The 16,499-nt window shown below is 40.7% G+C and overlaps 1 protein-coding gene and 1 pseudogene across 1 annotated transcript; both read right to left on the bottom strand.

The window, feature by feature from the left end:
- Positions 1-4,390: 4,390 nt before the first annotated feature.
- LOC135257947 (general transcription factor II-I repeat domain-containing protein 2-like) lies at positions 4,391-5,891 on the bottom strand (annotated as a pseudogene).
- Positions 5,892-9,637: 3,746 nt separating this feature from the next.
- Positions 9,638-13,375, bottom strand: LOC135256729 (T-lymphocyte surface antigen Ly-9-like). The gene is made up of 6 exons (XM_064338821.1): positions 13,253-13,375; positions 12,932-13,009; positions 11,658-11,999; positions 10,993-11,265; positions 10,367-10,477; positions 9,638-10,019 (listed from the first exon to the last, which is right to left on the bottom strand). The coding sequence occupies exons 2-6, from the start codon at positions 13,002-13,004 to the stop codon at positions 9,913-9,915; spliced, it is 906 nt and encodes a 301-aa protein (XP_064194891.1). The 5' UTR covers positions 13,005-13,009; positions 13,253-13,375; the 3' UTR covers positions 9,638-9,912.
- Positions 13,376-16,499: the final 3,124 nt, after the last annotated feature.

Raw genomic sequence — 16,499 nt, 5'->3', positions numbered from 1 at the left:
TGAATTCCTTTGGATACCATTTGAGAGTTGCAGCTCTCTGAAAATTTTTGAAAACTTTCACTGATATTCAGATCATAATTTTTCTTTCATATCTGCATGTCATGGCTCCTGGAGGCCAAAAAACTACTGGTCCCCCATCCTAGCCCTGCCCTTGTTTCTCCGGCTTAGCTATTCCATTACATTACATTACATTACATTACATTACAGGCATTTGGCAGACGCTCTTATCCAGAGCGACGTACAACAAAGTGTATAACCATAACCAGGAACAAGTATGACGAAACCCCTAGAGAGAAGTACCGGTCCAAGTACAGGGAACAACCGCATAGTTCAACTTGGACCCTGATGGTTAAACTGATTAACACTAACAACGAGAACGGCAACAACGCAATCTATGGAAAAATAAAAATACAAGTAGTCGTTAAGACAGTTGATGCGCCTAAGTCACCTATGAAACCGCTGCCTAGTTACAACCCTAAGTTTAGTCATTTACAGGGGGGAAGGGAGGGATGGGGAGAGGTGCAGCCTGAAGAGGTGGGTCTTCAATCGTCGTTTGAAATGGGTCACAGTCTCAGCTGTTCTGACCTCCACAGGGAGGTCATTCCACCATCGTGGGGCCAGAACAGACAGGAGACGTGTTCTGGAAGTGCAGGTGCGAAGAGGGGGAGGTGCTAGGCGTCCTGAGGTAGCAGAACGGAGGGATCTGGCTGGCATGTAGGGTTTGAATATCTTGTGAAGGTATGCTGGGGCTGATCCCTTGACTGCCTGGTATGCTAGGACCAATGTTTTAAATTTGATGCGAGCTATAACAGGCAGCCAGTGGAGGGTAGTGAGTAGGGGAGTTACGTGGGAGTGTCTGGGGAGGTTGAAGACCAGACGAGCCGCAGCATTCTGAATGAGCTGCAGGGGTCTGGTGGCAGATGCCGGTAGTCCAGCCAGAAGAGTGTTGCAGTAGTCCAGGCGGGATAGAACCACTGCTTGGACCAGGAGTTGGGTTGAGTAGGTGGTGAGAAAGGGGCGGATTCTGCGGATGTTGTATAGGAAAAATCTGCATGCCTGGGTTACTGCTGCAATGTTGTTGGAGAGGGACAGCCTGTTGTCCATCATCACTCCGAGATTCTTGGCGCAGGGTGATGATGTCACTACGGTGTCCCCTAAGGAAATGGAAAAGTCGAGGAGGGGAGAGAATAGAGCAGGAATAAAGATTAGCTCCGTCTTTCCCGGGTTGAGCTTCAGGTGGTGATTGTCCATTCAGCTCTGTATGTCCCTCAGGCAAGCGGAGATGCGGGCAGGGACAGCTAACGTCGTTAAATGGTCCAGCGTCAGTTATTTTATTCTACTACTAATGGTTAAAGTTAGGACCTGAGAAGGGAAATCTGATCTCAGACCAGCAGTTAGGGGCAGCCTAGGCACCGCACTTGGCGGGTAACCTTACAAGCACACGTGATTGTGACGTGTATCCGTGCGACTTTGATTTAGTGTAGTTCAGGACCACCAACAGATCGTAAATCGTCATGAATCCGTTTTTTTCCCCTCCAGATATTGAAATAAATATAACCAAGCACATGCTACGGCAGAGAATGACGGTCCCAAAAAAAACGTGAGAAATCCTTTATTTTTAACCGCTATAGATATTTTACAATCTATGATTTTTAAATGTCAATAGGATTTTAACATTGGGCTGTGACGTCAAGAACCAGACACCCCCTGGAGGCAATTTGACTTACAAGCAAACGTGTTTGACTATAGACTGCTAACGCAGCAAATAATTCCTATTATTGCAGCTAGTCACCCAACCAGCCTTGCAGTTAGAAAATAATCATGACGTCAGATGACGAGGATACTAACAAGGAGAGCGAAAGAGAGAGCAGCAGACCTACTAAAAAGAAGCGAGTCCATGCCCCCCAGAAGTTCCTCGCAAAATATCAGGAGCAATGGCCCTGCCTCCGCCCCTCAAAACTTCCGCACCATGCATTTTGCACATTGTGCAATTATGATTTTGACATTAGTCACCAAGGAGCTTCAGGTAATAATTTGGCTAAACCTCTAGTTACAAAAGCCTACATTCTTAGATCATTTTTCAATTGAATACTATTTTTTTTTCATTAGGCCTACATGATGTGTGCCTATATAAGCTGATTCAATTATTTAATTATTAAATAAAAATGGAAATCATGAACAGAAACTTGGTTTTATTCATAATTGACAGTGTTTCACATCGCAACATAAGCTTTTTTTACATTACAACATAAGTTTCTGTAAATACTTGAAATCCAGGTCTGCCATTAAAAGTATTGATATCAAAATGACGCAAAGTTACGGTACTACAAACAATATTGGCTATCTTGCCTCACCAAAATTAAATAAGATGTATTCCAAAGCAATTCTACCCAATATTTCCTCAATTATTTCAATGGGGAGACATGTTGTTAGTGGGATAGGCGGCATGAAAAATAAGAATGAGAAGAAGAAGAAGAAGAAGAAGAAGAAGGAGAAAACGCAAAATCCCCTTAGTTTGGGGCTTTATTGTGTGGACATGTGAAGTTGTTTATGAAATCTGTCTGTTGAAATGGGGTGAGAATGTACAGAATTAAATGTTTTTAAGGGCTGAGTGTCTGTGGCTGTTGTGGTTATTTCTGTGGGGAACCCTGAAAAGTGCCAAACTCTTGGTGCTGTATAGGTATGGGGCATGCCCCCGCCAAGGCGTAACTTGGCAGGATGGCATACCTGCCATCCCAACCCAACCCAATATAGAATACTATAGAAAAACATATTTGTGAACACAATTTTCAAACTTAATAATAATAATACTAATTATTATTATTATTTAATTATGTATATTAATATTATATTATCTAATAATTATATATATCATAACAATAGTAATTATTATTATTATTATAATTATGCAGTGCTTTTCAACACCCAAAGGAATGGATGCACAGAATTGTTCAAATGGAGTGTACAGTGCAGTTAAAAAAGGTATTTGCCTTCAGCTCATACAGCGTACATAGGAACTGGGCAGAGTAGTAGAATATATAGAACCAGGGGGCCAGAGATTGTCATTCTACGTGAAGCTCATAAACTCCACTGGTTACTCAAGGTATTGCAGTTTAGTAAGCGACATAGGGGCGACATAGCTCAGGAGGTAAGACCGATTGTCTGGCAGTCGGAGGGTTGCCGGTTCAAACCCCGCCCTGGCCATGTCGAAGTGTCCTTGAGCAAGACACCTAACCCCTAACTGCTCTGGCGAATGAGAGGCATCAATTGTAAAGCGCTTTGGATAAAAGCGCTATATAAATGCAGTCCATTTACCATTTACCATTTAAGCCTCTGGTGCCAAAAAAGTAAATTTCTCCATTGAAGTCCATTCAAAATTATACATTTAGCCTGGCCAAATTAAATTATTTTAAATTTAACACTTCTTAACACTGAAATAATTACTCTCCAGGCACCAATGTGCCACAGATAAGGTTTATTTAATTCCAATTTGGTCCTCATGGTTTTATGTCACAGTGTGCTGCTTACACAGGCACACCCGCGCATGAAAGAGTATGAGGTTGTTATTGACTCATCAATGTCTTCCCCCCCTGTAAAGTGTTCACCTGAGAGAGTTGCCTGCACAGAATCATAGACTGTAGAAAAATATGGACAGAGTCACTGTGATGTCACCCATTGACTCTGCCATCCCAATTAACTGATCAGAAAAAACCCCATTCACAAATTCCTTGCCTTTTTCTGTGGGAAAATCTCTTAAATGTAAAGTATATGCATCTCTACTGCAGTGTGAATAATCCCAATCTCTATCACAGTGTGAATAATCCCCATCTCTAATGCAGTGTGAATAATCATCTCTATTACAGTGTGCCAGTATGGGTGCAGTGGGGTGGGGGGGGGGGGGGGGGCAGAGACAGCCACTGGTTCCAACATCACAGTGAAAGTGGGGGAGAGCATCATGTTTCCTTTCTCAGTTGAGGGCAACCAAAGCTACAGCGTTGACCTTTTTCATACATTTACAATCACTACATGGTATCCTGAAACATTCATTCATGTACGACAGGGGTGTCAAACTCAAATAGACAGTGGGCCGAAATTAAAAAATTGCTACAAGTCGAGGGCCGGACGGGTTCAATGTTTATTGAAAACTTATTGAAACGACCATATTGCACATATTGAACCTGGAACTAACAAGGCCTATAGATCATTACCTATAAAACAACATTAATTATGAAATAAATGAAATAAAAATTTAAATAATAAATAAAATCAGTTTTATTAATTTCTTATGGCTCTATCTGCAGTTTGTCCAGAGTAATTTCAAGTGAAAACATTTTCTACAGGCAAACAACAGCCAAAAGTAATTTACTTCAAAGAAAAATCAAATGTCCTGTAGTAGCAAGAGAAAAAAAAATGCAAAAATGAAACTGCATTAAAAACTGAAAATGCGTCAAAGCACTGTTTGCTGCTCTGTGATGCTCACTTGTCTGAGCCAGATGCTTGGTGTCTCATCTTGGATAAAAGTTCATCAATGTCTGGGGTCAGGCTCTGAGCTGAAGAAATCCTCAGGATTGAGTGAAGGTGTTCATCAGTAAGACGACTCCGGTGTGAATTTTTGTTTATCTTCATCAAAGAGAACTGTTGTTCAAACAAGTATGTGCTGCCAAACATAGAGAGCGTCTGAGCAGCCTGGGAGCGCAGCTGGGGCATTGTGTTGTGGATGAAACGTGGAAACTCTGCGGTGCCCACAGACTCATATTTTGCCTTCAGTGTGTCACTACATTGGAGCTCAATCAGCTCCATTTGGAGGTTTGATGGTGCGCTTTCCATGTCAACTGCAAATGGATTACTGAGCAGTTCAAACCTGCTTTCTTGGGCTTCAAAATCAGCAAATCGCCGTGTGAAGTCGGCACCAAGTATGCCGAGTTTTTCAGCAAACTGTGTAGTTGGGAAAACGGCGGAAGCGACTTGCTCTTTCATTGTTTGGCAGCACGGAAAATGGCTCAAGTTTTCCTGCAGCATCTGCGTCTCCCACAGGCGCAGCTTGGTTTTAAAAGCCTTCACTGTAGCGTACATGTCAGTGATGACACGGCCCCGCCCCTGAAGCTGCAGGTTGAGTGCATTCAGGTGGCTCGTGATGTCACACAGAAACGCCACTTCACTCAGAAACTTTTTATTTCGGAGCTCTGTTGCGTCTTTCCCTTTGCTTTCCAAGAACTCAAAGATCTCCTCACGCAACTCAAAAATCTTTCCAGCACCTTTCTCTGGCTTAGCCATCGCACCTCTGTGTGATAGGGCAAGTCACCATATTCTGAACTTAACTCCTCCAGAAAAGACTTGAACTGGCGCTGATTTAAACCTTTGGCTCTTATAAAGTTAACCGCTCGTGTTATGACGCTCATCACATGTTTCATTTTCAAGGCTTTGCCACACAACGATTCCTGGTGTATGATGCAGTGATAAGCTGTCAGCTCACTTGTGACGTTTTCCTTCCACATCTTTTCTCGGATCCTCCCCACCAATCCACTCTTTTGACCGCACATCGCAGGCGCTCCATCTGTTGTCAGTCCCACAAGTTTATCCCACAGCAGTCCCATTTTATCTACACATCTGGACACCTCTTCAAAGAGATCTTTCCCCGTAGTTGTGCCATGCAGGCTGACATTTAAAAATGCTTGCCTTTTTTCTGGGCACACGGCGTCACAAACTTTAATCATGCAGTTTTTGACAAATTCCCCCTTGGTAAAGGGCCAGGCTGATTTTGCAACCTCTGCTGCCACAATAAAACTGGCCTTAACAGCAGCCTCGCTTTGTGATTTGGCTTTTGTGAACATAGCCTGCTGTGACACCAGACTTCTTTTTAACTTTTCTATCTCCTGCAGCGTATCTGTCATGGTGCTTTGTTTCATAGTGTCTTCTTATGTTGTATTCTTTCATTACAGCCACACTGTCTCCACACAGAAGACACACAGCTTTGCCCTTTACATCCGCGAACATATACTCTGCCTCCCACCTGTCTTGAAATCAGAATCAGAATCAGAATCAGAATCGTATTTTATTGCCAAGTACATTTGCACATACGAGGAATTTGTTTTGGTCAACACACCGAGGCAGCCATCTGCGGCGCCAACTTATTAGATGAGAAATGAGAGAACAGGAGGAAGGAGGAGGAAAAAAACAGTCCTTTCAATGAAACGAGAGGGCACTCGTTTCATTGAAACGAAGAAAAACCTCAGCACATAGCAACATCATAAAAACATTACAAACATTACAAACATTACAACAAAACTCGAAGACTTGCACATGTGGTAGGGGGGTAGGGTGTCGGGGAGGGGAAGTGTCGCAGCACAGACACTGGGGGAGCGCGCAGCCGCTCAGGCGCATCGCATCAACCCTCAGCAGACTGCACTGTAACGGGGGAGGGAGGGGGGTGGGAGCCAAGAAGGCGTTGAGTAGGAGGTGGTGTGTGTGTTATGTATCTTCGTGTGCGTGTGTGTGTAAGTCCATGGACTTCATCTCCACCACAGTCTCAACATTGTCTCTGCCGTCTGATACTGATGACGAGGAGACGACCTCGAAGAGTCCTGATCCAGAGACAAAGTTCCATAGGAGCAGGGAGGTGGGGGTAGGGCCGAGCATCTGTCTGCATAACAATCCAGGAGAGTGGAGAGATATCAGCCTTCCAAGGCCGATGTGGGGGAGCCAATGAGGATAAGGATTGTTTTGGGTTCAGGCAGACTTCTGCATTTTTCGTCTACCTTTAGTCCTGTGGTTCTCTCAGCGTTGTTCCAATCATCCGAATTAGTGGCCCATTTCAGTGAGCCGAACCGACAACTTCTCCAAGTTGGTATCCGTCATGCGAATTTGCGATCCAATCGCATCCAGTTTGCGATTGAGCTCACAAATCGCTTGAGTCTGAGTGTTGACAGCCCTGCCCGTTCCCTCAATGGCGGGCAGCTTCCCAATTAGTGCTGCCAACGCCTTTGGCATTTTGCGATAAATCAGGATGCTGCCAGCTCCAAACAGCAGAAAGCCTGTTATCATAATTCCAATCAAGATGTCTTCAACATCCTCAACGGAAAGGATCGACAGGCACACGACCCTCCACTCGTTCCAGGAGTCCATCGTGTATCCGGCTGCAAACGTTCCGTCAGGGCAAGAGGGCTCTCCCTGACCCGTTCTTCTCGTCGAGAAAATACTATCAATTGCGTTGAGAGACCAGTTGATCAGATCCCCTGTTTTCAAAGTCCACCTTTCATTTAGCCATTTTTTGGGGAGAGGGATGTTGAAAGTTGACACAGGTGGTGTGTAACACCATAAGACTGCTGATGAACGAGTGAGGCGCACGCTCGCGGGCCCGTGATTGACGTGCCGACGCACGGGCAGTGCATTGTGTGACTTGTAGTATTATGGTTATGTGTGCGATATACCAGCGGGCCAGCTCTAATAGTAAATAGATTTTATCATGCGGGCCAAAGATAATTCATTCACGGGCCGGATGTGGCCCGCGGGCCTTGAGTTTGACACATATGATGTACGAGAACAATATAAGGGAAGGGTCAGCATTGGCAAGGACAATATATCTGAACAAACTCAACCTATCAGATTCCGGCCTTTATCAAATTGAAATTGACTAAATATTTGGAGGATTTAAGCCACAAATGTATAGTAGACATTCACCTGCAGGACGTTGGTAAGGTTGGTAAGCAGAAAGCAGATTTCACATCATCTAAATTATTTTGCACCTGCAACACACAATCATTAATTTTCTTTTTTTTTGTGTTTCATTCTGTTATTATAGGGAATGCATTATTTCATCGCAGATGACAAAAATAGTTCAGAGGCTGATTACACTGGTGGGCTGTACACCTGGACTAAATTGTCGTTGAAAGTGGGCCAATCTTTAAACCAAACTGGACTGCAAATACTTGTGGGATTATTTGAAAATGCTACAGTAATATTTTGCCAAAATCAGTTCAGATACTTCAGGACCCACTGCTCCATAGTTTGGAACGGGATTATTTCAAAACTATGCATCAATCATTTCAAAGGTACATCAGTGCCTGGATTACCTGGATATAACATACAAGTGACAGAAACCGGAGAAGTTTTTGTGAAAGAAAAAAAGCGCGTGACGCTTGGGTAGCATGGATACCTGATCTTTCCATACAGCCCTGAAAATACATGTGTAGTGAACGCGTAAAAAAACAAAAAACAAACAACACAAAATCTGTAGGCAAGACCGCTTAACTCTATGGTTTTGGCTCCAAATCGAGAACATGGCCGCGCCCGCCATTGAGCTTCAAAACGTGTTTTACAGACCCACGGAGAGGCAATGGGTGACGTCACAGTAGCTTTGTCCATATTTTTTACAGTCTCTGAGCAAGGCACGCAGTAATGGCGGCGCTGCTTTACTTCCGGGTTTCGCCGGATTTGTCTATAATACTGACGGGCCAGCTCTAGTAGTCATTTGGGATTGCCTCGCGGGCCAAATATAATTACACTGCGGGCCAAATTTGGCCCGCGGGCCAGAGTTTGACACCCATGTCACCCAAAAATCCAACATACCTGACACAAAATGACAACTGCAAATCCACATTTCGGTACTTGGAATCCAGTTGTTTTTGCGAATTGCAGCAAACTATTTGCTTCTCTTTTCTTTAGCTTTCGGCAGTCTGTAAAAAGCTCAGATTTCTATTTGTACAGTCAATCGCACAACAGCTCTTTCCCATTTTAGATGTGTTTTTTGAGTTTTCACGGCATTCAAGCTGAACGCTAACGCTGCCACTTAGTAGTCTTTCTACCACTCAGTTGGTGTAACCGCATTGACTTCCACTTGCTGTGATGTCATGTGCATACCCTCTATACAGATTGTCTTCACAATCATGTCAGAAAACATATATGGAAATATAAACTAAATATATTTAATGTGCCAATTTTTAATATTTACATATATTGTTAAAATATGTTAAAAATATTCATACCGTATAAAAAAAATGTTTTAAAATTACTTTAATGAAATAAAAAAATTACCAAATTAACATCACTAAATAAAAAAAAATATGCATAGATTTTCAAGCTAAATTACACATCTTTCAGTTGTCAGTTCTTAAACAGTACTTCAAAGTGTAAATGCTCTCGTAAACAATATATTTAAAAAAGTCACTTTATTAAAAAACTCAGTGCTCAGCCAGTATTCAGTGCTGATACAGAAGCAGCTTTAACCATTATCATTTTGTCCACAACTGTGTTTCATGCTGTATAAAATATTTATTTTAAAAATACTTAAATAAAATATGAAATTACCAAATGAACATCACTAAATTGACAAATATTTTCAATTTTTGAAGCTAATTTACACATATTTCAGTTGTCAGTAATTTAACAGTACTTTTATGCATAAATGCTTTCATAAACAAAATGGCACAATATATTTACAGATTTGGATGGCACATATTAGATGGCAAGTTATGCCTTGGTGGGGCAGCATGCTCCATACCTATGCAGCACCGATATACATTACAATATCGCTCTTTCATTAAGCAGAAATGCTTATCCAGACTGATTTACATGGTTGAAATGCAAAGATGAATGAAACTATCGCAGGAGGAAAAATAAAATGAGAATAGAATTCATTAGCTTCCTTCGTTTCAGTAGGCAGCAATGCTTTATCTTGGAGTCATTTCAATAAGAGATGCACCACAGATGGAAAGCCCATGCCCGACTTCTCACCAATGAGCCGGATTACCTCTTTAAGGTATCATTAGCAAGAACCTGCTAGAATGTTAGGATTTCTATTCCTTGATTTAAAGTGTGTTGTTATAGTTTAATTTCAACAAGGCTTCACATTCCCCATTGGCTTCCCTTTTTCCTGTCTATATAACGCTTGAATATTTAGTCTATGCAGAGGTCCTCTCAGTTGCCCCTGAGGTAACTTGAACAAAGCGTGCTGACATATACTGGATCAATGGAAGGCACTGCGGATGGTGGCCCCTCTTCCATGACCGGCTCATCAACTTCCACTACAAAAAATAAGCATTTAATAAATTAGTGTCATTACATTACATTACAGGCATTTAGCAGACGCTCTTATCCAGAGCGACTTACACAACTTTTACTTAGCACTTTACATTGTATCCATTTATACAGCTGGATATATACTGAAGCAATGCAGGTTAAGTACCTTGCTCAAGGGTACAACGGCAGTGTCCTTACCCGGGATTCGAACCTGCGACCTTTTGGTTACAAGCGCAGTTCCTTACCCACTGTGCCACACTCCGTCCATGTCCCGTCCTTCCTAGTTCTGATTACAGTGGAAAACTGATTCCACATAGCATGTCTTGCCATGCCAGAGGGTGTGGATCATTACCTTGAATTGTTTCACTTTTGTACTGTTGGTGCTTTTTCCTCTTGTACAGCAGTATTAGTACTCCGAAGACAAGGAATGCTGATGTGGCACACAAGGCTGGAACCCATCTAACTGAAAAACATATTACAAAGTGACATATTCACACAAACATTGTTTCATTTATCATCTCGTCAGGAAGCTTCTGGGTTATTTTTTCATTACATTTTTTACATTTTGAATATATTTGGTTTATACCTGTTTAAGAACTTAGAGAGCATACCTAATCAGATCCAGATTATTCAGAAATGCTAATCATTGTTTATTGCAAAAAACATTTTGTTCTGTTGGGAGAGTGTCATTGATATTTAGCTAAAATGTCACCTGGTCATTGCTGTAGATTACAATCACCTGATATTCCAGCACTTCTTAAGCAATTTCTCACTCATCAATGAAAAACATGCTACAAAACCCCCACAGTGATGCTATACAGAAGAAGGTGGAGCACGTCCACCATTTGGCAAATGCACACACAGTTGCCACTGCCACAGCAAGTACAAAATGTCCCTGCTGTATGACAATTTGTGGCTAATATATTTAATTACTTCTAAGATTTCCTGTCTCTTTCTAATACAACATTATGGGTTCACCTTGTGATCGTTGAGGGAAGCACATTTCCAGATCAACAGAATCGCTGGTGGCTCTGCTGACAGGGTTATGGGCTGTACAAGCGTAGGTTGTGGATGGAGAGAGGGAGTGTAACTGGAGGTCTATCACTTGGTCCAGGTGCACACAGCCGTCATTACCACAAGGGAGCAGAGTTTCCCAGCTGTAAGTCACTGCAGTCCCCAGACTGCTGAAGCAGCTCAGACTGACATTACTCCCCAGGCACTCAGCTGTGATTTTGGGTTTAGAGACGGGCTCTACAGGAGAAATAATCAAAAAAATGTAACTTACTGTAGCTACGTGTTCATACTGGTCACAATGCAAACATTTAAACATAAGATAAGAGGCTGTGATCATTTGACACTATCATGTAAATTCTATTATTTGTTAATGTCAAGCATTATTGTGATTTTCCTGATGGTATTAGCAGTGTAGTTTAGCTTAAAGTTTGGCCTCACATTCTATGTTGACTTATTCCAAGTGTACGGCCAGCCAGTGTAATCAATCCCTGAACTATTCTTATAAGTATTAACTATTGCATTCCCTATAATAATGTAATAAAAAACTGAACAAAATGAATAACAAACTATGGTGTTTTCCAAGTGAAAAATAATTTAGATAATGTGAAATGTGCTTTCTGCCAACTTACCAAAAACCTGCAGGTGAAAGTCTGTATACTTCTGTGGCTTAAAACCTCCCGATGTATACTCAATTTTAACTTGATAAAGGCCAGAATCTGATAGGCTTAATTTGTTCAGCCATATCGAGTCATTGCCAATGCTGACCCTTCCCTTATGTTGTTCTTTAACAAAAGTGGTCATTTCAGGAAAATGCTCTTCAGCTATTGTAAATGTTTTAAAAAGAAGATAAACGCTGTAGCTTTGGTTGCCCTCAGCTGAGAAAGGAAACGTGATGCTCTCCCCCACTTTCACTGCGATGGTGGAACCAGTCGCTGTATCTGCCACCCCCTCACTGCACCCATACTGGCACACTGTAATAGAGAAGAGGATTAGTTACACTGCAATAGAGATGGGGATTATTCATAGTGTAATAGAGATTATGATTATTCACACTGTAAAAGAGATGAGGATTATTCACAGTGTAATAGAGATGATGGTTATTTACACTGCAATAGAGATGGGAATTATTCATACTGTAATAGAGATGATGAATATTCACACTGTAATCGAGAGGGGGATTATTTACATTGTATCACAAAGAGTTATCGCATTATAATGCACAAAGTTGGGGTTACCACTGTAGAAGGTGGACGTTGTTTGCATTAGAGTAGTTTATGAAACATGGATTCCTAACTGACTTGAAATTCCTTTGGAACCTTAAAACACCTGCAAGCACCAAAAAACATTGGATTCACAATGCCATTTCATTGGCTTTTGAAAATAATTAACTTAATTATAAGTTTTAATGCTGTTAAAACTGTACTGTACTAATTAACGCTAATGCTGTTAATAAGGTGCCCCCATGATCATTTCATGTGGGACATTACATGCAAGGTTCAGGGAAACTTACAGTTGTTAAACTAACAATGAAATAAGGAAAAGTTTTCAGTCTATGAAACAGTGATTTTGCAATGTAATCATCGGTCAATCAGAATTACTGAATTTATAAATTATAATCACTTGTTTTTTTATGATTCTGTAATTCATGGAGAAGTGCTTGCTAGAAAAACAACCAGTCCTCCATGCCAAACTTTTGTTTTTATTTTTCAAGGCATTTCTAAAAAAATAAAATAAAAAAAAAGATTTTTTTTTAAATCGTCAGAATCTTCCCCCGAGTGAGTCATTTAAATGAATTCGGTCTCAAGCCTCAATTCAGACTAAACTTGAGTCACACATAAACATAAATGTATAATTTATTATACAATGAATTGTATTCAAAGCATAGGCTTAAAATGCTGATTACCTATTATATAAAGAAGCATAGCTTCAGCATGAATCCTCCTTGACGTTTTGAAAGCTTGACATTGAGTGGTCATTGTAACTGTAAAAAAAAAAAAAGGTAAGGTAGTAACACGTTAAACCTCTTTTGTCATGGTCAGTCCATGTCACACCTACTGTAGCCTATATAGCCTATAGCTCACAAGCATTTTAAATCGTTAGCTACACATATTTCCAGGAATATTAGCCTAGACTGGTTGGACACGCATCGTGTCGTATCTACAAAAAAGGTCGTGAAATATAGATTAAATCTTATTACATTTGAGAATAATTAAAATATACTTACTCGTAGTGTCAAGCAGATATCTTTCATGTCCCGCTCATATTCAATTTTCCCATTTTATTTTTCCCCAGCCAATAGGCACTAGTTTCCGACTTCGACCTGCTTGGACTGGTATGCGTCAGGTTTTTTTAAACCAACTTTTGTGGTAGTTTCACGTCTATCTGGTGTATTCTTTGTATTGCTCGGACCGTATAAATCAGTGTGTTTAGCTCACATATGACGACGCGGAAGTTGGCTTTCGATGAGAAATTCCCGGTCTACCATAAAACCACTGGCTAATCCGATTGTGTGCTGTCGCGGTCTTCCTCGCGCTTTAGCTACATTTTTCAAAAGTGAGCGACGGCTCAAATAAACTGAACAACGGTGGTGGGAAAATGACGAAGTGCAGTTCTTGTGTTGTTTGTTTGTTTTTTACGCGTTCACTACACGTGTATTTTCAAGGCTGTAATATGGAAAGATCAGGTACCTATGCTACCCAAGCGTCACGCGATTTTTTCCTTTTCAAAATCTCATCCGGATTCTGTCAGGTTATATCCAGGTAATCCAGGCACTGATGTACCTTTGAAATGATTAATACCGTTTTGAAATAATCCCGCTCCGAGCTATAGAGCAGCAGATCCTGAAGTATCTCTTTGGTAAAACATACCAAAAATTGGTAAAACATAGCCTTACGCATGTAAATACCATGAAAAGCTGATTATCTGTACTTTTGTCTCATATTCTTCTGATCTCAAATCCAAATGCCTTAAGTATATCGCAGAAGTAATAGATTTTGCTCTACCTTTGACAGTTTGTACATTACCTGTCTTTTATGGTCAAATGTAAAAAATCACTGATGCTTCATTTAAAATCATTTATAACAGTGTGCAACAAAAAACTACTTTTTGTGATGTCATTGTTTAATATGTATTTACTATAGAACAACAGTGAATGATTATCATGTATTTTATTCCTACCTTTAGAAAGAATGCTTTACTCACATTTTCATGCTCAACCTCTTGTGGCGGTGTGTGTAAAGCCTGATTTATACTTAATTGCATGACGCTTCTCTGAAGTGGTACGCAACGAAGTATACATTAGGCTTAAGAAGCCAGTGAACGCTGTATGTGGTTATTTTGGGGAGTTTCCTTTCTGATCATTTCTTGTTTAGCGTTCATGCTTTCTGTATGCAAAACATTTAACATGAGCTTACTTTAAGTGGTTTGTCCATGACTTTGCTAAATTAATTAACAAACGTTTTCTTACATATCAAAAGTTGTTGTAGTCTGGATTCCCGGTCACTTGTCTCCCTAGTACTGTCTGTGTCTGTGTTCCCTGAGCTGCTTCACTCCCCTGTACTTGTGTGATTTCACTATTCGGGTGGTTCCGGGTTTTCGTGGTTTCCCCCCTTCTTTCCAGTCTCGCTTTACTTACTTCCTGCTTATTTCTAGTTTTACTAATTTCTACTAATCCCTACTAACTTATAGATTGTAAAGTACTAACCTTGCTAATATACTAACATGTGAATATTACTAATGGACTAACACACACTAGTTTTGGGTTTTTGATAGTTTAGATCACTATACTAATACATTAACCAGTCTCCCCTTTTCCATGCTGCGCTGTAGCTCCGCCCCTTTTCTTTCTAGCCTGCTCTAACGCTGAGTTCTGCAATTGCCTGCACCTGTCTCTTGCTCTGACTGCACCTCTCTCTCTCTCTGCACGTGTTTCACCTGCTTCACCCAGGCCGTCTTTTATCATTGTTGTCTATGTGATTCCAGTCCGCGTTTTGTCAGTCCCCTGTCATTGAATTAGTTTTCCTAATGTTCTTCACCTGGATGTTGTTTGTTACTCCTCCCTCACTCACTTAACCCCTCCTTGATTGTTACCTTCCCCAGTGTATAAATGTCAGTCTTTTCCACTAGCTCAGAGTCAGAACGTTGATCGTATTCATTGTGCCGATTGTTAGTAAGCCTTTGTCTATCGAGATTCCTGCGACACCCCTTTGCCCGACTTCGAGTTTGCCTGCCCCTTTTGGTTTTGTTTGCTTCTGGTTTGACCTTCGCTTTGCCTTGACTTCTCTTTTGCCTGTCCCTTTGTACCTTCGCCATTCTGATCTCCTGGTTTTTGATTTTTTGCCTGTCTTTTCACTATTCTTTTGGAAACTCGATTCAGCACCGTCCTCCCTCTGATTACCTGGCTTCGAACCTCGGACTGATTAAAGACAACGTTTTTTGGATTTCCCTGGTCTGCGTGTGGGTCCTTACACAGAACATCACAAAAAGTGTTAAAGCTTTAAAAATAAAAAAAATAAAAAAAACTAGCATGTTATTCAAAGTTAAGGACAAACCACACTGGGGTTAGGTTGAACTGCTAATTCTTCAAACAAAAACACATTATACTGTTGCAGTATGAGTGATGAGCTAGACAATGCATAAAGTATCCACAAGCTGGTATGATGCATGAAGGAAACAGGGTTTTCATTGATTCTTATACAGTGGCATCCATAATATGTGGAGCCAAGGTAAATGATTGATTTGACACTTCATCATGCTCTGTAAATGAAAGTAGTCACGTTTGGTGTTTTGTCATATATTCTCTGCATGCAATGACTGATTTAAGTGTGCGATCCATAGATATCACAAGGTGCTGACTTTCTAAAAAACAAAAAAAGAATTGTACCCAACAGCTTCCTATCTTTTTAGGCACTGTTAGCTATGCAAACTGCATGATCTTTGCTTCATTCATAATATGGAGTATTCATTTAATTAATTTGTTAGCAGCATTGGGGAATAATTTAGTTTAAATGCAAATATTGCTATTTAGGGAAGCTGACTAGTTTGTTGTGTTAGCACAAGTATTGTATTAGCTAAGGCAATTTGCATTGCATTAGGGGATTCAGTAATTTCAGTTGCACATGTATGCTTTTATATGCATCTTGTCCACTGCACAAATGAGTGCACTTTATTTCATTTTCAGCCTATATAACTTTATACACACAGCATTTGTCTAATAATTAAAGTTTACTGCATGTGTACACAGTGTCTGTTTGGTGGGTCAGTGAAAACAGTAAACCACTTCATCAAGTGTTTGTGGAATGGATGATGATAAATGCTGGTGAAGACCAGATATATCCAAATGTGCAAACTTTGCCAGTAACATTTCTGGTACTCTAATAGGTCAACATATTTACATGGCGTAGCCCCTGCACTGAATTAATAACTGTACTGTATATTTATGTCATCAGAGTGGGGAATACTAGAAATATAAA

This window comes from Anguilla rostrata, chromosome 6 (genome assembly GCF_018555375.3).
Source record: "Anguilla rostrata isolate EN2019 chromosome 6, ASM1855537v3, whole genome shotgun sequence".
Lineage (NCBI taxonomy): Eukaryota > Metazoa > Chordata > Actinopteri > Anguilliformes > Anguillidae > Anguilla > Anguilla rostrata.
This window is presented reverse-complemented; position numbering and strand designations above follow the sequence as displayed.